Below are 24,746 nucleotides of genomic sequence, written 5' to 3' on the forward strand. Positions count from 1 at the left end.
TTTAATCAGTGGTTGCAATCTGTCTCAGTGAATGCACCTATTAATACATATTTGTGATTTAATTTACATATTTTTCTTCTTTCTTTGCCCTCTGTTGCAAGCCAGTGTCCCTTGGTGCACATTTATGCACGTGTGGCACACTGGGGGGCATAAACTCCAGGACATAGCAGGCATATATCCGACTTTGTGAAATAATCATGGAAATATATATACCAGTAGTCTAGACCTAAATGATTGAACAACATAGGATATTCTGACCATATAGCCTACAAATAGACAAATGAGAGCCTTGGTTTGAAAATACCTAATTGCATTTGGTGAGGCTATAAGAGAGTAATCAATCTAAAGCATTGCATCTCGTCTTTCCTAATAATATTCTAACATCAATAGATCGTATTATTTGCTACTGGTAAAATAGGGCCTTGAAGTAGACTAGCCTATTCATTATCCACGAGGTAAATAGCAAAGCGGTAAATATGCCTAACTGAGCAACAATGTAACCAGTAGCCTGCAGGAAAATGGGTTATGGTAATATTTGCTCAAGATGCAAAACATTTATTATATTCCATGAGGAGAGGTGGATTCCTGGCATGGGGCATCCTTGTCCAACTTTCATTTCTCATTGTGTGATTCCCCTTTTAGTCACTAGGGAGAGACCTTTCAACAAGGAAAACAGCTGGTTGACTCCGGGTCCAACAGCAGTCAAACAGGCAGGGGCAGCCAGCCGCAGTTATCCTCATCAACCGCACGCCGGTCTGCGGATCACATCGTCCACGGGATGGATAACGACATCGCCGAACCGGACCCATCCCGGCAGCACAATGGTGTCGTGGAAGGGCTTTATGGAGAATTCACGGACTCGCTCAACGCAAAGGTCAGATATTCTGTCAGTTTGACTGAGAGTGCTCTCACTATTCAAAAGATCTCATCGTCACCTGGACAGGATGAGGTGGTTTTCCATTTAGCTGACTGTCTTGGCTGCCGGGCTTATAAAGTGGAGGACGAAGCTGACGTTGGGGCGTTCTTTACAGCCTATTTCTACCCGTTCAAGAGGCGATGGATAAGTACAGGCATGACCCGGCAGAAAGTAGAGCAGTGCTTTCGGGTCGCACTGGTCCAGGACCCTCTCACCAATCTTCAAGAGGCAGAGAGATGGGCGCGTGCCATCAGAGAGGCTTCTATCCGCCAGATACCCCGACGACATGGTGAGAAGCAAGGCTGCATAGTTTAAATAAAACAGTTGTTTCTTTCTGGTTTAGTTATGTTTGATGAGGGCGTAGGTTCTAATTTAATTTAGCCAAACAGCATCAAACTTTAGGCTATTTATATGGATAATCTGAAAAGTCTGTCATCATTGCCATATACTGTGGGTCTATATGTTTCCTCATTTATTTAGGAGGAATTGTATACTCTGCCCAGGGAAATGGGGCGTATAAATTCAGTTCAAAATGTGAGGGTAACTTTCCATCACCTTTATCCCATACTGCACCTAAGGTCCAGTAATTCACAACCTGCTTACTCGGTTTCTATAGAATAGGATAGGCTTAAGTGCCAACTGACTGGGAAAGCTTGGAGAAGAAAATGGAATGTCCTGGAAATGGAATGTTGTTCATCTCTCACACCCAAGAACCAGCTTTACCTGCTGTGGGAGGATGACTGCCAGTTACACTTCTCGGAGTGAAATCATTTGCATAGATTTGCAACTGTGAAATTTCTGTATAATTTGTAAGGGGTAATTTAGTCATCCCAAAAGCAACATTGCTGAACCCAAGTACTCAAGTGATTGAACTCATCGTTTTTCATCTAATGGTGCTTATGCCGGTTGTCTTGGATCACGAAAACCCTTATTACAACACAACCGTATTCAAATGCCTGCTTTTGAAATCTTCGGTCCATATCATAGACTTAGTGCAGAGACCCGACTGACCCTTCAGTTCTGAACATGAAACAGAGTGCTGCTGATGCTAGTTACCCAGTTATCACTCACTGAGGAGATCATTTGGTGTGGATGAAGCTGCCACAGGGAGAGCCATATACAAAATATTATGCTGACATTCTGTCAAAATATCACACTTTATTTTGAATTGAGTTTATCCAAGTTATTGCTACAAGATGAAATGTCTCACATTATTGTGTGCTTCATTAAATTGCATTATTAGATTGGTTTTATTGGTTTATTCGGATCCCCATTTGCTCTTGCAAAGCAGCAGCTATTCTTCCTGGGCTCCACACAAAAACATAGAACATGACAAGGAACAAAACACTGATACGCTGATAGACAAGAACAGTCACACAAATAAGATAGGAGTGCATGTGCCATGGGCCTAAATAGGCAGAATGTAAGGGAATTTCCATCTGAATAAAAAAGGAGAGCTGTCGAGGATATAGTCAATCATACATCTATTTGGTTTAAGTTGCAACAAGGAGACACCCTCCAGCATAGAAACATAAAAAACATCTAACAGTCCTTCTCTGAGAAGGCACTTATATATTAATCAGACAGTACCAAATATTCTCTAAACATCAGCCCGAGAGCCTTGTATGAAGTCAAAATAAAAGACAGTGACTTTGCCAGCCGCTACAGAATCACACAGTGTTCATAATGTCATTGTGTCCTCGGTCCTTGTTTCTTCAGTAGCTCTGGCGTCAATCACTATCGAACGATATGAGAACAATCCATAACATTCAGTGACAGGACTAGTGACCATCAACCCCTACACAAATGAGTATCATAAATAGAGCACTGGAAATCATATATTACAGAACGGGAAAACATATACATATGCTAAGCATTGTGTTAATTATCTTAACTGAATATCAACTTTATTCATCTTAAATATTCCCCATTCGACAGAGTGAAGATAATTCTCCATAAAACAGGGGTGCCTGGCTATTATCTGCTTAGGGGCGCTCTCTAGACCCCTCAGTGGCATAGTTCTAGAGGAAACGGATATTTGATTTGACAGTGACGGATTTGGAATGTTGGTTGCCAGAAATGGAGTCAGGTGTTGGTGGAATAAGGAATGAGGTCGCCCCGTGAATTGCCCTTTAGGTGTCCAAGGCAACTGAGACAAGGGTCTTTGTGGGAGTTGCACCTTAGGCTACTCACACAAAGGAGTTTCAGAGCTTTGCCAAGAAGACAGATGGTAACCTGACCTGAGAGGTATATTAATGAAGTGTCTATCGATAGCCACTGATGATAAGCCATTGAAATGCTAACAATTGATGAACTGTGGCATGACTCAGGATTCCTTCTCTAGTACAAGAAGGCTTCTCCATCTGTAGTACAGTGACTACTGCATAATGCAATGATATCATTAATTTATACGTTTTTTTTAGCATTCAAGATTCGGGCCAGACAATAATACAGTATTCAACAGAATATATTATGTATTTTAAATGAGTAATGGGAAGCTAATAGATGCAACAATATATGCCACATTAATTCCTAGTTCTAGAGCAAGGGTGTCAAACTCATTCCATAGAGGGCCTAGTGTCTGCAGGTTTTTGTTTTGCCTTTCAATTAAGCCCTAGACAACCAGGTGAGGGGAGTGACCTTAATGTATGAAAGTCAGAGGGACAGAGGGTGTATGAAAGTCAGAGTGACCGACTAATCCCTGTTCTAGAGGGTGTATGAAAGTCAGAGGGACCGACTAATCCCAAAAGGAATATTTATGTTAATTAATTTCATTTTATCTGGATTAAGAATTGGAATTGGATTAAGAAGGCAATTGCTTTTTTTGCTATAAGGTTAATGTTTAGGAAAAGCTATCAGACACTTTCAGTGCGTAATACCACATCATTCTGTTGAAACTGTAGATGCTAGATATTCCTTTTTTTATTATTTATTATTGTGGTTCAGTCACAGCTTGACTGTGTAAGGACTGCACAGTGTGTGTTTAAGTATCTGCAGTCTACCATTCAGTTCCTGTCACAGCCAGGTCATAACGGACTGAATGAGGTGTAAATAACGAAATCCTCAAACAATGTGATGTACTTTTGCACATCAAAGGCCATGGAAGGTAATATCCTGCTATTTGCCATGCCTAGAGGTACCATAAAATGAATGTCTGCATTTTTGTAAAGAAATTTAGTCTGTCTTGACTTTCAGGAAGGAAAAACAATTTCAGTGTGAACTTAAACGACTAAAACCAGATATGAAGTATGTAAAAAAGATAATGGACCTATATATTTTTAATAAGATCATCTTTGATAACTAACAATCACCAAAATAAAAACTCTGGGAGAATCTAAAATTCAAAAAACGTCATGGCCCCCATTGATTTTGTTATAATGTTTGAGTCACTCAGATAGCATAAGAACATGTCATAAGCCATGGCAAAATGTGTAAAATTGCAGGAAATTAGCTTTAAAACTTCAAAATGTTGTCTCTCCGTGTGTGTTCCACAGAGAGGGTATGTATTTGTCACTGTGATATTGCCCTACGGCCCAATGCTCTGCTGGCGCCACAGTGTCTCTCAGTGATGGAGACAAGAGCTGAACGGTCCCCCTGCTACATCAGTGGCCTCTCACCCCAGCCAGGCTGGTCCCCCGGGGCCCTCGTCTCCTGCTCTGCTCCCTCAGACAGGCCTGCCTGTGACAGGCTGTCAGGGCCCCTGGCTCTACCTCTGTGGGCTGGGTGTCTAACCCCCCACCCTAATCTTGGACTCACTCAAGCTTGTTTGCAGATATGCCAGCTATGTCTGAGTCATGGAGGTAGTGTTACACCTTGGGGACACCTGAGACAGCAAGCTTTCACTTAAAGCCATTTCTACCAGCATTGTATTTTGTTTTCCTCAGTGTTCTGGCTAGTTTTCACTAATATTGATGTGTCAAAGCAATAATGCAATAGTGTGTGGACATAATGAGAGATATTATGTTCTAAATTCATGTGTTTGGTAATACTATATTTATTGCTTTAGTAGTAGATTGATTATACACAGCAAAGTTGATCAGTTAATCAGTTCCGTTAATTTGATCCAAGCCTCAGTACTTGTTAGTACTTACACCTACTCAGCCACCTCACCTCTCTGTTTACTCTTTTCCTCAGAGAAACACACACACTAGCTTGCTTGTCAGACAGCCCTTCAGCATGAGTCAGGGTCACATCTGCCCACAGGCACTTAACCACAGGCACACACACACACACACACACACACACACACACACACACACACACACACACACACACACACACACACACACACACACACACACACACACACACACACACACACACACACACACACACACACACACACACACACACACAGGGCCTAAAAGGTTGTTTCCACAGAAATGACTCTGGGCAGCATGTTACAAAATATGACTTAGGGAATGGGCATCAAAGCTTTAATTATTAAATCAAAAACAATATTGAGCTGGCTCTTTATTTAGGGTCCTCACTGTTTCTGTAACCAACTTGGCTGCTGAAGATCACCGCCTGAAACAGAAGCCCTGTTCATACCTAGTTCTAACATGCACCTTTTGTACTGATCTTGTCAGTATTATGATTGTGCCCACATTTTTAGACAGGTGTAGACGATGAAAAGACACATTGTGATTTGATTGTAATCAGATCTTCCTGAGGTAGTCAGGCACGGATTGTGTCTGGATATCAGTCAAGTGTAAACAGATCTGCAATGGTCAAACTATTTAAATTATCATTATACCAGCCTCAAACATCATTGACAGATACCACCATTGATTTACGGCATCAGTAATTGTCTTAAAATAAAAACAATCATGTTATTTTGAAAGAATATCTGTCAAATAATTTGCTTACAGGGAGGCACCAGCTAATCTGGTCACAATGCAGACACAGTGAACGGATAAGAGACACATTTTAATACAATGTGTAGACATGACAAACCTTGATCACCTAGTTATTGGATCATATTGATCAGATCACATGTTAGCGCTAGGTGTAAACAATGCTATAATGAACCCTGTATGACTGCTACTGAAACTTTTGTAACTATCAAGCTCTGATAACCAACTTCAATTCGGATAGCTTTGCTTTCGTGCTGTATCCATGTGAATGAGTTTTTTTCCTGTGATAAGTGAAACACCAAGCTATACAGTATTTCTAGTTGCAGTCCATAGGTGCACAAACGTACACTTCTTTTAATGTCAACTTAATATGTTTTCCATACCCAATTGTACCATAAATAGACCTAATAATGATAACCGGTCTTTGACTGATTAGATCCCCTGTGAGCACATATGTTAGAGCCCACCTCTTACTGACCCAGGAACCATGGAAATGCTTCCTCGAAATATACTCTGAGGCTTCTGGGAGCTGAAGGCTTTTGAACAATGGGAGGCCCTATGTTTAAAACTAACGTTACCAAGTTAATGAGTAGACCAACGTCTAGTTTGTGTCTTTAGTTTTAGCCCCAAGCAACTATTAATGTACTGCTACAGGAAACTGAAGGAGTCAGGAGACAGGAAACACAGCAGAATACAGCAGAGCATGATATTGCTTACATGGAAATATCTCATGTTCTGTGGTGGTTAAGGCGGTGCTGAATTCTTACTCACAAGCTGTCAGGGGAGGATGTTAAACCACCTCTGTATTTGAAGCACAAGGACTACAGCATTGGCTTTGACCCCTGAGGAGGCAGTGATTGTTCTGTCATCCCTGAACTGTTTTATTGAAGCCTTTATTTGGCTCATTGTATTGAGAGCATTTTACAGAGCTCATTTGACCTCACTTGAGTGGAAAAACGGACCCTAAAAGTTGTGTACCAAACGGCAGCATCCACCATTGTGTCTGAAAGACATGAAGTCAGAGCCTTTAGTGTATAAAAGCCACATTGTGTAGTGTGAAAAAAAAAATACAATGGCAACCCTTTGTATGAATGGGGAAGAGTTAGCAAGATTGTGTTTTGATACTGTCTTAATACTGCTCTTTCTGATGGTTTCACACCTCACTTTGAGATATTTCGGTACCTCTGCTGTCCCTGCACAGGAGCCAAATGAGTAGGAGGTGCCACTCCAGGTCAGCCGGCTGGTAATTGGATTTCTGGGCAGGGACAGGGGAGGCCATTTCCGCTCAGACGGCACTGGGCATGAACCAGACAGAGGGGCCTTGTGTGGAGGGACAGTGGCACAGCAGGGTAAGGGTGTACTGGTGCCAGTCCTGTTGGCATGAGGCTACAGGATGGAATTCACAGGGTAGTGCGATGGCTGTTTCACTGCTCCCAAGGGTCCAATTAGGCCCATAGGACCGGTCCCAATGCCCAGCAGAACCGGACTCACATTCACTGGTGGGAAGTTGTGGCACATGCAGGGTTCAGAGGATAATGCTCAACTGCCAACCTTGATCCGGTACTGATAATGTCTGACAAGGTTAATTTGCATCTGAAGTACTACTCATAACCACAAACAAGTGTAATCTCTGTAAAGATGACCCCAATTAGTCGATTGGTCGATTGTTTGGTCGATAGACTGTTGCTTGACCAAGATTTCGTTAGTCGAGCAGTGGCAAATATATATTTTTTTAATTATGTGGACTAATCCATTTTGAGGCCGCAGGGATGGCAGACCACAGTATCACCAGTAGTACATTTACCGTTAATTACTATAAATTCTCATTTGGAATGTTTGTTTGGTTATGGTAATTTATGTTAATACATTCAATATCTTATCATAATTACTCGTCCTGGGTGGCACAGCGGTCAAAAAGCACTGCACCGCATTACTGAGGCATCACTACAGCCCGGAGTTCGATCCCAGGCTGTGTCACAACCGGCCATGACCGGGAACCCCATAGGACTGCTCACAATTGGCCATCCGGGGTATGGGAGGGTGACCGGTGCGGCTTCCCTTGGCTCATCGTGGTCTAGCAACTCCTTGTGACAGGGCCGGGCGCCTGCAAGCTGACTCCGGTCATCAGTTGAACGGTGTTTCCTCTGACACATTGGTGCGGCTGACATCCGGGTTAAGTGAGCAGTGTCATAAGAAGTAGGTGGCCAGGCGGGTCATGTTTTGGAGGACCTTCGCATCTCCCGAGCCAATTGAGGAGTTGCAGAGATGAGCCAAGGGACTTAATTTGGGGAGAAAACGGGGTAAACAAAATATGCTTGTGACCAAACTGCCTGTTTAGGGTCGGGGCTGGTTAGTACTGGGACGGGAGATCGCCTGGGAATACCAGGTGCTGTAAGCTAAAAACTATATTATTTTTACAGTCTTGTCATTGTAGGAGTGGAAACGTTGTTGGCAGAGTGCACAACCTAAGTTTTGGTTTATTTCATTCCATTTCCGAGTTGTCAATTTATTCACTGTCTTTTGTTTGAAGCGCTTCTGTCAATCTTGAGTAAGTACATGCACCTGATTACACATAGAAGTAGGCCTAGGCTACCTGGCCTGCACGCAAATGTAGACCTATAAATGTGCCCATTTGGGGATCTGATACTATTTCTGATTGTCTTAACTCACCATCACTGTGGAGTTTCTCAAAGTCATTTTTCCTTCGCCTCAAACAGCAAATAAACAAAGTCTGTTTTTACATCCATTGAGAATGACAATAGTTCCTTAACGTAGCCTAATTGAAAAATTTGCTCCCTTTTGATAACCACTCAGCATGAAAGGGTGAAAAAATCTCATGCTCTGATCCGGTTGAAACGTCATAAAATAGGCCTGCCTGATTACCTCTTATCCCTTGCGCAAATAGCCTACAGCTTTGTCTGTTTGGGAAACTCTGAGAGCCCAGGATATTTTTACATATTAGCAATGGCAATAGAAGTAATTTTTTTATTTGAATAATATTCATTTAGATAGAATTGTGATTAACCACATGAAATTGATTTTGAGACATGAGGACTTTAATATAAATTTAATGAAACTGTTCCACGAATATGTGCATATGAAAATCATAACTGGCACGCAGATCAGGAGAAATGGTATGATAACTTGGCACTCCAAATGGAAAAGGTTGCCAACCGCTGGTGTATCCTATTACCGGCAACTTCAGGAGCATAATGGCAGAATCTGTGAAGCCCAGCAGCAGCGAGAGGAGGAGGGTCGGGTCAGGAACAGGTTAGGCTTATTGATCTCTAGCTTCCTCTTTAGTAATTTGTGTGTCTTAATCTTTAATCGCAGTGCTTAAAGCATCAGACAAGATAAGTAGCCTGCATATAGTTGATTGTATTCAAACATAGGGTGTGTTTATAAATGGAAAAACACATGTTTTTAAATTTGGAGCAATCTATTGTTTGAAAGAACAGACGACTCTCGACTAAGATTTGTTTTTGTCGGGGACAGCCCTAAATCTCTCTTATGATTTATTATGGCCTCTGAGAAGACACTGTCCCCTGTGCAGAAAGACAAGGGCATCTATAGTAACTACAGTATCAGAGGCTAGAAGTTCATCCTGAGTTAAAAACAACTGTCTCTGAAATTATCTCTCATGGGGCTCTGCAACATCTGAACAAGTTCAGCCAACTTTTAATTAATCCGTTGGTGTCTGGTAATAATTGTAAAGATAACCACATTCTCCGGTAGTTTTGTAATACTTTTTAGCCAGTAGTTCTGAAAGTAGCACTCATGAGCCAAAAGTGGTCCCCGAAAATTGTGTTACCTCACTTATGTGCAGATGTGTGCACCACGTCAATGCTTTCTCTCTCGCTCTGCTCTGTGTGCATCTTTCTAGCTTTCACTCAAATTGCGAGGGGCTGAAGCTCATTCGCTGCAACTCAAATTGCTAGGGGGCTGGCCCACCTGTGGGAAAATGTAGGGAAAATAGAGCAGCACAGAAAAGCTGTTGCTTTCAAACTAGGGATTTGTGGCTAATTTAGGTAAAACTGCAGATTGACACATCCAGCCCAAAGCGGCAGGTTTAAAAAATACTTAGTATTCGCCAAAGTTCCAGAGCATATCATCAACTTCAACATTAGGCGAATGACTTGAGGTGGCATGTGTTTTGTTTGACTTACATTTCTGGGGGAAAATAAGTGGGTCACAAAAACAATAACGTCAAGCACCATCTGTGAGTGAATGGTGTCACTGCCCTTGGTATCACTGTTTAATGCTATCTTTTTGAACAATGGTTTTCTGCCAAGGGATCTAGAGGGTAGAGACTCCTTTCATAACCACTTTGACATGTCTGAGATTGATGTCAGAAAAACATTTTGAAAGACAATGGAGAGTTGCATGATTGATGTTTCCTTGATACTAGAAAATTAAGTGGAGCAATTATTCCCTTGACAGCTTGAGAATACCAACTCACAAACTATTCCTTCTTCCCTCTTCTGTTTATCTACATCTCTCACTCTATTGCTCTGTTTTTCTATTCTCTCTCTCTCTCGCTCTCAGATGTGAAGTACTATGAGGTACGGCGGCCCTGCAGGGTCATGGTTCTGGTGAACCCCCAGAGTGGGCGGGGCCAGGCTCTCCAGCTTTTCTCTGGGCAAATCGAGCCCATGCTCACCGAGGCTTCAGTCCCCTACACACTGGTCATCACTGGTCAGTTCCCTAGACATTGGTCATCACTGGTCAGTTCCCTACACATTGGTCATCACTGGTCAGTTCCCTACACATTGGTCATCACTGGTCAGTTCCCTGCACGTTGGTCATCACTGGTCAGTCCCCTACACACACTGGTCAACACTGGTCAGTCCCCTACACATTGTTCATCACTGGTCAGTTCCCTGCACGTTGGTCATCACTGGTCAGTCCTCTACACATTGGTCATCACTGGTCAGTCCCCTACACATTGGTCATCACTGGTCAGTCCCCTACACACTGGTCATCACTGGTCAGTCCCCTACACATTGTTCATCACTGGTCAGTCCCCTACACACTGGTCATCACTGGTCAGTCCCCTACACATTGTTCATCACTGGTCAGTCCCCTACACATTGGTCATCACTGGTCAGTCCCCTACACACTGGTCATCACTGGTCAGTCCCCTACACACTGGTCAACACTCAGTCCCTTACACACCTACCTGCTTGAACCCTATTATCGCACTGCCCTCATTGTTTGCACACACACACACACACACACACACACACACACACACACACACACACACACACACACACACACACACACACACACACACACACACACACACACACACACACAGTGTTTGACTGTTTGGCACTGCCTTGTTGGATCCCCTGCTCCCAGTATTATATACTCTCAACTGCTTTTCACTAACAGTAGCGATGAGTTCAAAGTCACTGAACTCTGCATAACCTTTCACTGAATTAAAGTCAGGTATCTTTGAGCAGCAGGAACAATCCAAGGAGCCAGAAAGACTTTTAAAAATCCCTTCAGCTACATATTAACACCACCACCTATACTTCACCATCACCCAGTATAGCTGACAAGAAGCTATCTCTGCCAGCGTTACAAACCATCACCCGGTATAGCTGACAAGAAGCTATCTCTACCAGCGTTACAAAACATCACCAAGACACCTATGCCTGAAAATTAATTCAGTGCCTTCTTAATCTTTGAAACAACTGAAAAAGGAGAGAACAGAGAGAGAGGAGAAAGAGTGTGAGTTCAGTCCCAGGGGACATGGGGAAGGTTAGCATCTGGGTGGTGATGAACAAAGACAGTCTAATTACCGACAGTCGGGGTGACGATGCCGACCTGGGACTGCTGGCAGCTGGGGCTGGGAGAATATGGGTCACCAGAGGCTCTCTCAGCTAGCGCTCAGCTAGCACTGCTCCCCCTCCACTGCCTGGGTACTGTAGCTAGCCTGTCTGAGTGGATTAACCAGCGCCACCTCGCTGCCCTGCCTGCCTCCACTTAGAGAATGGAGCCCTGCAGAACTATCATGTCACCTACTAGTCTCTGCCAGAGGACTAAGGCACACTGAGAGGATCGTCTTTCAGCGAGGGGGTAAATCTGGGGTTTTCTGTGGTGTGTGTTCATGTGCTTGTGTGCACCTGCATGTGAGTGTCTCCCTCAGAAACTGAGGGAGCTCATGTGGAAAACAGTTCAATGTTCAAGTAGCTATGTATTCAGGAACTGAAAGCAAAATAACGTTATATTGGGCATGCGGTATCATCCTAACCCAAAAGGGACCTTGATTCATATCACATTAACAGAGAGTAGCTACCAAGCTATAGCTCATCAGAAGAGAGGATTACGTAAAATCCAGAAAGTCAAGAGATGGTGAGGTAGCCCCTGTCTATGTGTGTTTGCATGTGGCACTGACCCCGTGAATAAGGAGAGGACTGGGAAGTGCAGCCTCAGCCTCCAGCCAGCAGCATAGAGTGCTGAGTCAGCCGCAACAACCTCCCTCTGCTTTTGCCTGACAGCACAGGACCACATCACTCCGCTCTCAGTCTCCCCATACATACCAAACAGCATGGACTTAAAGGTAACTCAGTGGGTGAGGGAGGGCTAGGGGACAGGTACATGTTAGGCTAGGAGAGGAGAGGAGGAGAAGAGGAGGAGGAGGAGAGGGGGAGAAGAGGAGGAGGAGAGGGGGAGAGGAAGAGGAGGAGGAGAGGAAGAGGAGAGGGGGGTGGATGTAGTAATGGAGTTTTTTCTGGTCATTTTTCAAACCTCAAAACATACAGTAACTCAAGCAGAAAAGTAATGCCCTTGTGATGACAATGCCTCAACACACCCACACAGACACAGGCATAGACACACACAATTGCAATAACAAACAAACACAGTACTGCCTTTAGCAGAGCTGATATTTGCTGCAGAACACGAGTCTCAGCTGGCAGAATGGTGCTAGACAGTGTGCTTAGGGGGGATCCAATAAGACCCCCTGCAGCGCGACTGTCTCAAGGACATCTCCAGTAAAAACTCCACTAAACAAACAGAGTCGGCCCCAGTCGTCACATTAACCATCACAGCAGTGGCAGATGTTTGCACTAAGGCCTGGCTGCTTTGAAGACTGGTCCAATTTTGATATGTATGGACTGATAGAGGGAAATGTAATCTCTTTTCTCTCCCATCCCACTGATCCCTCCCTGGGGGCTTCTGGTGAAGGGAGGCCATCTCTCGGACCTTATTCTCGCACTCTTTCCTCCCTCCTTCTCGCTGTCCCTCTCTCATGGTGTTTCTCTCTGTCCCACATAGAGCACCAGAACCATGCGAGGGACCTGGTGAGAGAGACTGATCTGTCACAGTGGGACGCTCTGGTCATCCTGTCAGGAGACGGGCTGCTGTTCGAGGTGCCAAAAGTATAGACACTGCATAAACACATTTCCAGCATAGCTAACTTGTCTAAAGTTTCCCTAAGACTGTTTGAATAAGCAGTGGGGTTTGTGGGGTACAACTCTCAGTTGGAGGGTCATGGCCTGATGCTGTTTGTGTGTGTTTGCCTGTCCGGTCAGGTGTTGAATGGTCTTCTGGAGAGAGAGGACTGGGAGGAGGCCATCCAGACCCCATTGGGCATCTTACCAGGGGGCTCGGGCAACGCCCTGGCAGCCTCCGTCCACCACTACACTAAGTAAGTCCACTAATGAGACATTTAAATGCATAGAGTACAGTAGAATGGAATGTGATAGGAAAACTGGCCTGGACAAAGAAGGTGATTTATCCCTTTTCTATGGATGTAATTATCTGACTGGGCAGATTAGGCACATTTCTTCGAGAGACAAGGGAGAGAGATAGTGTCTGCTTCAGCTTCACACTTCATAAAGTCCAAGGAGAGTCATTATTTGAGGGTTGCTGATAGCTACTTTTAATGGAGTGATGTAATGGGTTCTAGAGCAACTAGAAATTCAGTGGACTACTACTGAGGTAGTGTCTGGACCGCCTTTATTACTGCTGTTTGTGAAATATGAGCCCCCTACATTTACAACATCAACAGAACAAAATACACAGCGAGTTGTATAACATCAGATATCTATCACAGTTGAATAAAGGTTTGCAACCTATGAACAACCCTAACCCTAACACCCCTGTTCAACCCGAACCAAGCTAACCCTAGCCACAACCCTTACCCTAGCCACAACCCTTACCCTAGCCACATCCCTTACCCTAGCCACAACCCTTACCCTAGCCACATCCCTTACCCTAGCCACAACCCTTACCCTAGCCACATCCCTTACCCTAGCCACATCCCTTACCCTAGCCACATCCCTTACCCTAGCCACAACCCTTACCCTAGCCACATCCCTTACCCTAGCCACAACCCTTACCCTAGCCACATCCCTTACCCTAGCCACATCCCTTACCCTAGCCACAACCCTTACCCTAGCCACAACCCTTACCCTAGCCACATCCCTTACCCTAGCCACATACCTTACCCTAGCCACAACCCTTACCCTAGCCACATCCCTTACCCTAGCCACATCCCTTACTTACCCTAGCCACATCCCTTACCCTAGCCACAACCCTTACCCTAGCCACATCCCTTACCCTAGCCACATCCCTTACCCTAGCCACAACCCTTACCCTAGCCACATCCCTTACCCTAGCCACAACCCTTACCCTAGCCACAACCCTTACCCTAGCCACAACCATTACCCTAGCCACAATCATTACCCTAGCCACACCCCTTACCCTAGCCACAACCCTTACCCTAGCCACAACCATTACCCTAGCCACAATCATTACCCTAGCCACATCCCTTACCCTAGCCACATCCCTTACCCTAGCCACAACCCTTACCCTAGCCACAACCCTTACCGTAGCCACAACCCTTACCCTAGCCACAACCCTTACCATAGCCAAATCCATTACCCTAGCCACAACCATTACCCTAGGCACAACCATTACCCGAGCCACATCCCTTACCCGTGCCACATCCCTTACCCTAGCCACAACCCTTACCATAGCCACAACCATTACCCTAGCCACATCCCTTACCCTAGCCACAACCCTTACCCTAGCCACATCCCTTACCCTAGCCACATCCCTTACCCTAGCCACAACCCTTACCCTAGCCACATCCCTTACCCTAGCCACAACCCTTACCCTAGCCACAACCCTTACCCTAGCCACAACCCTTACCCTAGCCACAACCATTACCCTAGCCACAACCCTTACCCTAGCCACAACCATTACCCTAGGCACAACCATTACCCGAGCCACATCCCTTACCCGAGCCACATCCCTTACCCTAGCCACAACCCTTACCATAGCCACATCCATTACCCTAGCCACAACCATTACCCTAGCCACAACCATTACCCTAGCCACAACCCTAACCCTAGCCACAACCATTACCCTAGCCACAACCCTTACCCTAGCCACATCCCTTACCCTAGCCACATCCCTTACCCTAGCCACATCCCTTACCCTAGCCACATCCCTTACCCTAGCCACAACCCATACCCTAGCCACATCCCTTACCCTAGCCACAACCATTACCCTAGGCACAACCATTACCCGAGCCACATCCCTTACCCGAGCCACATCCCTTACCCTAGCCACAACCCTTACCATAGCCACATCCATTACCCTAGCCACAACCATTACCCTAGCCACAACCATTACCCTAGCCACAACCCTAACCCTAGCCACAACCATTACCCTAGCCACAACCATTACCCTAGCTACATCCCTTACCCTTACCCTAGCCACAACCATTACCCTAGCCACAACCATTACCCTAGCCACATCCCTTACCCTAGCCACAACCCTTACCCTAGCCACAACCCTTACCCTATCCACAACCCTTACCCTAGCCACAACCCTTACCCTAGCCACAACCCTAACCCTAGCCACAACCATTACCCTAGCCACATCCCTTAACCTAGCCACAACCATTACCTGAGCCACATCCATTACCCTAGCCACATACCTTACCCTAGCCACAACCCTTACCCTAGCCACAACCCTTACCCTAGCCACATCCCTTACCCTACCCACATCCCTTACCCTAGCCACATCCCTTACCCTAGCCACATCCCTTACCCTAGCCACAACCCTTACCCTAGCCACATCCCTTACCCTAGCCACAACCCTTACCCTAGCCACATCCCTTACCCTAGCCACATCCCTTACCCTAGCCACAACCCTTACCCTAGCCACAACCCTTACCCTAGCCACATCCCTTACCCTAGCCACATACCTTACCCTAGCCACAACCCTTACCCTAGCCACATCCCTTACCCTAGCCACATCCCTTACTTACCCTAGCCACATCCCTTACCCTAGCCACAACCCTTACCCTAGCCACATCCCTTACCCTAGCCACATCCCTTACCCTAGCCACAACCCTTACCCTAGCCACATCCCTTACCCTAGCCACAACCCTTACCCTAGCCACAACCCTTACCCTAGCCACAACCATTACCCTAGCCACAATCATTACCCTAGCCACATCCCTTACCCTAGCCACAACCCTTACCCTAGCCACAACCATTACCCTAGCCACAATCATTACCCTAGCCACATCCCTTACCCTAGCCACATCCCTTACCCTAGCCACAACCCTTACCCTAGCCACAACCCTTACCGTAGCCACAACCCTTACCCTAGCCACAACCCTTACCATAGCCAAATCCATTACCCTAGCCACAACCATTACCCTAGGCACAACCATTACCCGAGCCACATCCCTTACCCGTGCCACATCCCTTACCCTAGCCACAACCCTTACCATAGCCACATCCATTACCCTAGCCACAACTATTACCCTAGCCACATCCCTTACCCTAGCCACAACCCTTACCCTAGCCACATCCCTTACCCTAGCCACATCCCTTACCCTAGCCACAACCCTTACCCTAGCCACATCCCTTACCCTAGCCACAACCCTTACCCTAGCCACAACCCTTACCCTAGCCACAACCCTTACCCTAGCCACAACCATTACCCTAGCCACAACCCTTACCCTAGCCACAACCATTACCCTAGGCACAACCATTACCCGAGCCACATCCCTTACCCGAGCCACATCCCTTACCCTAGCCACAACCCTTACCATAGCCACATCCATTACCCTAGCCACAACCATTACCCTAGCCACAACCATTACCCTAGCCACAACCCTAACCCTAGCCACAACCATTACCCTAGCCACAACCCTTACCCTAGCCACATCCCTTACCCTAGCCACATCCCTTACCCTACCCACATCCCTTACCCTAGCCACAACCCATACCCTAGCCACATCCCTTACCCTAGCCACAACCCTTACCCTAGCCACAACACTTACCCTAGCCACAACCCTTACCCTAGCCACAACCATTACCCTAGCCACAACCCTTACCCTAGCCACAACCATTACCCTAGGCACAACCATTACCCGAGCCACATCCCTTACCCGAGCCACATCCCTTACCCTAGCCACAACCCTTACCATAGCCACATCCATTACCCTAGCCACAACCATTACCCTAGCCACAACCATTACCCTAGCCACAACCCTAACCCTAGCCACAACCATTACCCTAGCCACAACCATTACCCTAGCTACATCCCTTACCCTTACCCTAGCCACAACCATTACCCTAGCCACAACCATTACCCTAGCCACATCCCTTACCCTAGCCACAACCCTTACCCTAGCCACAACCCTTACCCTAGCCACAACCCTTACCCTAGCCACAACCCTTACCCTAGCCACAACCCTAACCCTAGCCACAACCATTACCCTAGCCACATCCCTTAACCTAGCCACAACCATTACCTGAGCCACATCCATTACCCTAGCCACATACCTTACCCTAGCCACAACCCTTACCCTAGCCACAACCCTTACCCTAGCCACATCCCTTACCCTACCCACATCCCTTACCCTAGCCACATCCCTTACCCTAGCCACAACCCTTACCCTAGCCACATCCCTTACCCTAGCCACAACCCTTACCCTAGCCACAACCCTTACCCTAGCCACAACCATTACCCTAGCCACAACCCTTACCCTAGCCACATCCTAGCCACATCCCTTACCCTAGCCACATCCCTTACCCTAGCCACATCCCTTACCCTAGCCACAACCCTTACCCTAGCCACATCCCTTACCCTAGCCACAACCCTTACCCTAGCCACAACCATTACCCTAGCCACAATCATTACCCTAGCCACATCCCTTACCCTAGCCACAACCATTACCCTAGCCACAACCCTTACCCTAGCCACAACCCTTACCCTAGCCACAACCCTTACCATAGCCACATCCATTACCCTAGCCACAACCATTACCCTAGGCACAACCATTACCCGAGCCACATCCTTTACCCGAGCCACATCCCTTACCCTAGCCACAACCCTTACCATAGCCACATCCATTACTCTAGCCACAACCATTACCCTAGCCACAACCATTACCCTAGCCACATCCCTTACCCTAGCCACAACCCTTACCCTAGCCACAATCCTTACCCTAGCCACATCCCTTACCCTAGCCACAACCCTTACCCTAGCCACAACCCTTACCCTAGCCACAACCCTTACCCTAGCCACAACCCTTACCCTAGCCACAACCATTACCCTAGGCACAACCATTACCCGAGCCACATCCCTTACCCGAGCCACATCCCTTACCCTAGCCACAACCCTTACCATAGCCACATCCATTACCCTAGCCACAACCATTACCCTAGCCACAACCATTACCCTAGCCACAACCCTAACCCTAGCCACAACCATTACCCTAGCCACAACCATTACCCTAGCTACATCCCTTACCCTTACCCTAGCCACAACCCTTACCCTAGCCACAACCCTTACCCTAGCCACAACCATTACCCTAGCCACAATCATTACCCTAGCCACATCCCTTACCCTAGCCACAACCCTAACCCTAGCCACAACCATTACCCTAGCCACAACCCTTACCCTAGCCACATCCCTTACCCTAGCCACAACCCTTACCCTAGCCACAACCCTTACCCTAGCCACAACCATTACCCTAGCCACAACCCTTACCCTAGCCACATCCTAGCCACATCCCTTACCCTAGCCACATCCCTTACCCTAGCCACAACCCTTACCCTAGCCACATCCCTTACCCTAGCCACAACCCTTACCCTAGCCACAACCATTACCCTAGCCACAATCATTACCCTAGCCACATCCCTTACCCTAGCCACAACCATTACCCTAGCCACAACCCTTACCCTAGCCACAACCCTTACCCTAGCTACAACCCTTACCATAGCCACATCCATTACCCTAGCCACAACCATTACCCTAGGCACAACCATTACCCGAGCCACATCCTTTACCCGAGCCACATCCCTTACCCTAGCCACAACCCTTACCATAGCCACATCCATTACTCTAGCCACAACCATTACCCTAGCCACAACCATTACCCTAGCCACATCCCTTACCCTAGCCACAACCCTTACCCTAGCCACATCCCTTACCCTAGCCACAACCCTTACCCTAGCCACAACCCTTACCCTAGCCACAACCCTTACCCTAGCCACAACCCTTACCCTAGCCACAACCCTTACCCTAGCCACAACCATTACCCTAGGCACAACCATTACCCGAGCCACATCCCTTACCCGAGCCACATCCCTTACCCTAGCCACAACCCTTACCATAGCCACATCCATTACCCTAGCCACAACCCTAACCCTAGCCACAACCATTACCCTAGCCACAACCCTTACCCTAGCCACATCCATTACCCTAGCCACAACCCTTACCCTAGCCACAACCCTTACCCTAGCCACAACCCTTACCCTAGCCACAACCCTTACCCTAGCCACAACCATTACCCTAGGCACAACCATTACCCGAGCCACATCCCTTACCCGAGCCACATCCCTTACCCTAGCCACAACCCTTACCATAGCCACATCCATTACCCTAGCCACAACCATTACCCTAGCCACAACCATTACCCTAGCCACAACCCTAACCATAGCCCCAACCATTACCCTAGCCACAACCATTACCCTAGCTACATCCCTTACCCTTACCCTAGCCACAACCCTTACCCTAGCCACAACCCTTACCCTAGCCACAACCATTACCCTAGCCACAATCATTACCCTAGCCACATCCCTTACCCTAGCCACAACCCTAACCCTAGCCACAACCATTACCCTAGCCACAACCCTTACCCTAGCCACATCCCTTACCCTAGCCACAACCCTTACCCTAGCCACAACCCTTACCCTAGCCACAACCATTACCCTAGCCACAACCCTTACCCTAGCCACATCCTAGCCACATCCCTTACCCTAGCCACATCCCTTACCCTAGCCACAACCCTTACCCTAGCCACATCCCTTACCCTAGCCACAACCCTCACCCTAGCCACAACCATTACCCTAGCCACAATCATTACCCTAGCCACATCCCTTACCCTAGCCACAACCATTACCCTAGCCACAACCCTTACCCTAGCCACAACCCTTACCCTAGCTACAACCCTTACCATAGCCACATCCATTACCCTAGCCACAACCATTACCCTAGGCACAACCATTACCCGAGCCACATCCTTTACCCGAGCCACATCCCTTACCCTAGCCACAACCCTTACCCTAGCCACATCCATTACTCTAGCCACAACCATTACCCTAGCCACAACCATTACCCTAGCCACATCCCTTACCCTAGCCACAACCCTTACCCTAGCCACATCCCTTACCCTAGCCACAACCCTTACCCTAGCCACAACCCTTACCCTAGCCACAACCCTTACCCTAGCCACAACCATTACCCTAGCCACAACCCTTACCCTAGCCACAACCATTACCCTAGGCACAACCATTACCCGAGCCACATCCCTTACCCGAGCCACATCCCTTACCCTAGCCACAACCCTTACCATAGCCACATCCATTACCCTAGCCACAACCCTAACCCTAGCCACAACCATTACCCTAGCCACAACCCTTACCCTAGCCACATCCCTTACCCTAGCCACAACCCTTACCCTAGCCACAACCCTTACCCTAGCCACAACCCTTACCCTAGCCACAACCCTTACCCTAGCCACAACCATTACCCTAGGCACAACCATTACCCGAGCCACATCCCTTACCCGAGCCACATCCCTTACCCTAGCCACAACCCTTACCATAGCCACATCCATTACCCTAGCCACAACCATTACCCTAGCCACAACCATTACCCTAGCCACAACCCTAACCCTAGCCACAACCATTACCCTAGCCACAACCATTACCCTAGCTACATCCCTTACCCTTACCCTAGCCACAACCCTTACCCTAGCCACAACCCTTACCCTAGCCACAACCATTACCCTAGCCACAATCATTACCCTAGCCACATCCCTTACCCTAGCCACAACCCTAACCCTAGCCACAACCATTACCCTAGCCACAACCCTTACCCTAGCCACATCCCTTACCCTAGCCACAACCCTTACCCTAGCCACAACCCTTACCCTAGCCACAACCATTACCCTAGCCACAACCCTTACCCTAGCCACATCCTAGCCACATCCCTTACCCTAGCCACATCCCTTACCCTAGCCACAACCCTTACCCTAGCCACATCCCTTACCCTAGCCACAACCCTTACCCTAGCCACAACCATTACCCTAGCCACAATCATTACCCTAGCCACATCCCTTACCCTAGCCACAACCATTACCCTAGCCACAACCCTTACCCTAGCCACAACCCTTACCCTAGCTACAACCCTTACCATAGCCACATCCATTACCCTAGCCACAACCATTACCCTAGGCACAACCATTACCCGAGCCACATCCTTTACCCGAGCCACATCCCTTACCCTAGCCACAACCCTTACCATAGCCACATCCATTACTCTAGCCACAACCATTACCCTAGCCACAACCATTACCCTAGCCACATCCCTTACCCTAGCCACAACCCTTACCCTAGCCACATCCCTTACCCTAGCCACAACCCTTACCCTAGCCCCAACCCTTACCCTAGCCACAACCCTTACCCTAGCCACAACCCTTACCCTAGCCACAACCCTTACCCTAGCCACAACCATTACCCTAGGCACAACCATTACCCGAGCCACATCCCTTACCCGAGCCACATCCCTTACCCTAGCCACAACCCTTACCATAGCCACATCCATTACCCTAGCCACAACCCTAACCCTAGCCACAACCATTACCCTAGCCACAACCCTTACCCTAGCCACATCCATTACCCTAGCCACAACCCTTACCCTAGCCACAACCCTTACCCTAGCCACAACCCTTACCCTAGCCACAACCCTTACCCTAGCCACAACCATTACCCTAGGCACAACCATTACCCGAGCCACATCCCTTACCCAAGCCACATCCATTACCCTAGCCACAACCATTACCCTAGCCACATCCATTACCCTAGCCACAACCCTAACCCTAGCCCCAACCATTACCCTAGCCCCAACCATTACCCTAGCTACATCCCTTACCCTTACCCTAGCCACAACCCTTACCCTAGCCACAACCCTTACCCTAGCCACAACCATTACCCTAGCCACAATCATTACCCTAGCCACATCCCTTACCCTAGCCACAACCCTAACCCTAGCCACAACCATTACCCTAGCCACAACCCTTACCCTAGCCACATCCCTTACCCTAGCCACAACCCTCACCCTAGCCACAACCATTACCCTAGCCACAATCATTACCCTAGCCACATCCCTTACCCTAGCCACAACCATTACCCTAGCCACAACCCTTACCCTAGCCACAACCCTTACCCTAGCTACAACCCTTACCATAGCCACATCCATTACCCTAGCCACAACCATTACCCTAGGCACAACCATTACCCGAGCCACATCCTTTACCCGAGCCACATCCCTTACCCTAGCCACAACCCTTACCCTAGCCACATCCATTACTCTAGCCACAACCATTACCCTAGCCACAACCATTACCCTAGCCACATCCCTTACCCTAGCCACAACCCTTACCCTAGCCACATCCCTTACCCTAGCCACAACCCTTACCCTAGCCACAACCCTTACCCTAGCCACAACCCTTACCCTAGCCACAACCATTACCCTAGCCACAACCCTTACCCTAGCCACAACCATTACCCTAGGCACAACCATTACCCGAGCCACATCCCTTACCCGAGCCACATCCCTTACCCTAGCCACAACCCTTACCATAGCCACATCCATTACCCTAGCCACAACCCTAACCCTAGCCACAACCATTACCCTAGCCACAACCCTTACCCTAGCCACATCCCTTACCCTAGCCACAACCCTTACCCTAGCCACAACCCTTACCCTAGCCACAACCCTTACCCTAGCCACAACCCTTACCCTAGCCACAACCATTACCCTAGGCACAACCATTACCCGAGCCACATCCCTTACCCGAGCCACATCCCTTACCCTAGCCACAACCCTTACCATAGCCACATCCATTACCCTAGCCACAACCATTACCCTAGCCACAACCATTACCCTAGCCACAACCCTAACCCTAGCCACAACCATTACCCTAGCCACAACCATTACCCTAGCTACATCCCTTACCCTTACCCTAGCCACAACCCTTACCCTAGCCACAACCCTTACCCTAGCCACAACCATTACCCTAGCCACAATCATTACCCTAGCCACATCCCTTACCCTAGCCACAACCCTAACCCTAGCCACAACCATTACCCTAGCCACAACCCTTACCCTAGCCACATCCCTTACCCTAGCCACAACCCTTACCCTAGCCACAACCCTTACCCTAGCCACAACCATTACCCTAGCCACAACCCTTACCCTAGCCACATCCTAGCCACATCCCTTACCCTAGCCACATCCCTTACCCTAGCCACAACCCTTACCCTAGCCACATCCCTTACCCTAGCCACAACCCTTACCCTAGCCACAACCATTACCCTAGCCACAATCATTACCCTAGCCACATCCCTTACCCTAGCCACAACCATTACCCTAGCCACAACCCTTACCCTAGCCACAACCCTTACCCTAGCTACAACCCTTACCATAGCCACATCCATTACCCTAGCCACAACCATTACCCTAGGCACAACCATTACCCGAGCCACATCCTTTACCCGAGCCACATCCCTTACCCTAGCCACAACCCTTACCATAGCCACATCCATTACTCTAGCCACAACCATTACCCTAGCCACAACCATTACCCTAGCCACATCCCTTACCCTAGCCACAACCCTTACCCTAGCCACATCCCTTACCCTAGCCACAACCCTTACCCTAGCCCCAACCCTTACCCTAGCCACAACCCTTACCCTAGCCACAACCCTTACCCTAGCCACAACCCTTACCCTAGCCACAACCATTACCCTAGGCACAACCATTACCCGAGCCACATCCCTTACCCGAGCCACATCCCTTACCCTAGCCACAACCCTTACCATAGCCACATCCATTACCCTAGCCACAACCCTAACCCTAGCCACAACCATTACCCTAGCCACAACCCTTACCCTAGCCACATCCATTACCCTAGCCACAACCCTTACCCTAGCCACAACCCTTACCCTAGCCACAACCCTTACCCTAGCCACAACCCTTACCCTAGCCACAACCATTACCCTAGGCACAACCATTACCCGAGCCACATCCCTTACCCAAGCCACATCCATTACCCTAGCCACAACCATTACCCTAGCCACATCCATTACCCTAGCCACAACCCTAACCCTAGCCCCAACCATTACCCTAGCCCCAACCATTACCCTAGCTACATCCCTTACCCTTACCCTAGCCACAACCCTTACCCTAGCCACAACCCTTACCCTAGCCACAACCATTACCCTAGCCACAATCATTACCCTAGCCACATCCCTTACCCTAGCCACAACCCTAACCCTAGCCACAACCATTACCCTAGCCACAACCCTTACCCTAGCCACATCCCTTACCCTAGCCACAACCCTCACCCTAGCCACAACCAT

General features: G+C 48.0%; 1 protein-coding gene across 1 annotated transcript in view; it reads left to right on the plus strand.

Annotated features, from left to right (window-relative positions):
• The first annotated feature begins 638 nt into the window (after positions 1-638).
• Positions 639-24,746, plus strand: part of LOC129833290 (sphingosine kinase 1-like) — a 50,613-nt gene continuing 26,505 nt past the window's right edge. Inside the window, exons 1-4 of the mRNA XM_055897777.1 lie at positions 639-1,205; positions 10,318-10,467; positions 13,060-13,154; positions 13,317-13,432. Coding sequence (XP_055753752.1) covers positions 779-1,205; positions 10,318-10,467; positions 13,060-13,154; positions 13,317-13,432 — 788 coding nt within the window. The 5' untranslated portion in view covers positions 639-778. The remainder of the gene's footprint in view (positions 1,206-10,317; positions 10,468-13,059; positions 13,155-13,316; positions 13,433-24,746) is intronic.

The sequence above is a fragment of the Salvelinus fontinalis genome, chromosome 34, assembly GCF_029448725.1.
Source record: "Salvelinus fontinalis isolate EN_2023a chromosome 34, ASM2944872v1, whole genome shotgun sequence".
Lineage (NCBI taxonomy): Eukaryota > Metazoa > Chordata > Actinopteri > Salmoniformes > Salmonidae > Salvelinus > Salvelinus fontinalis.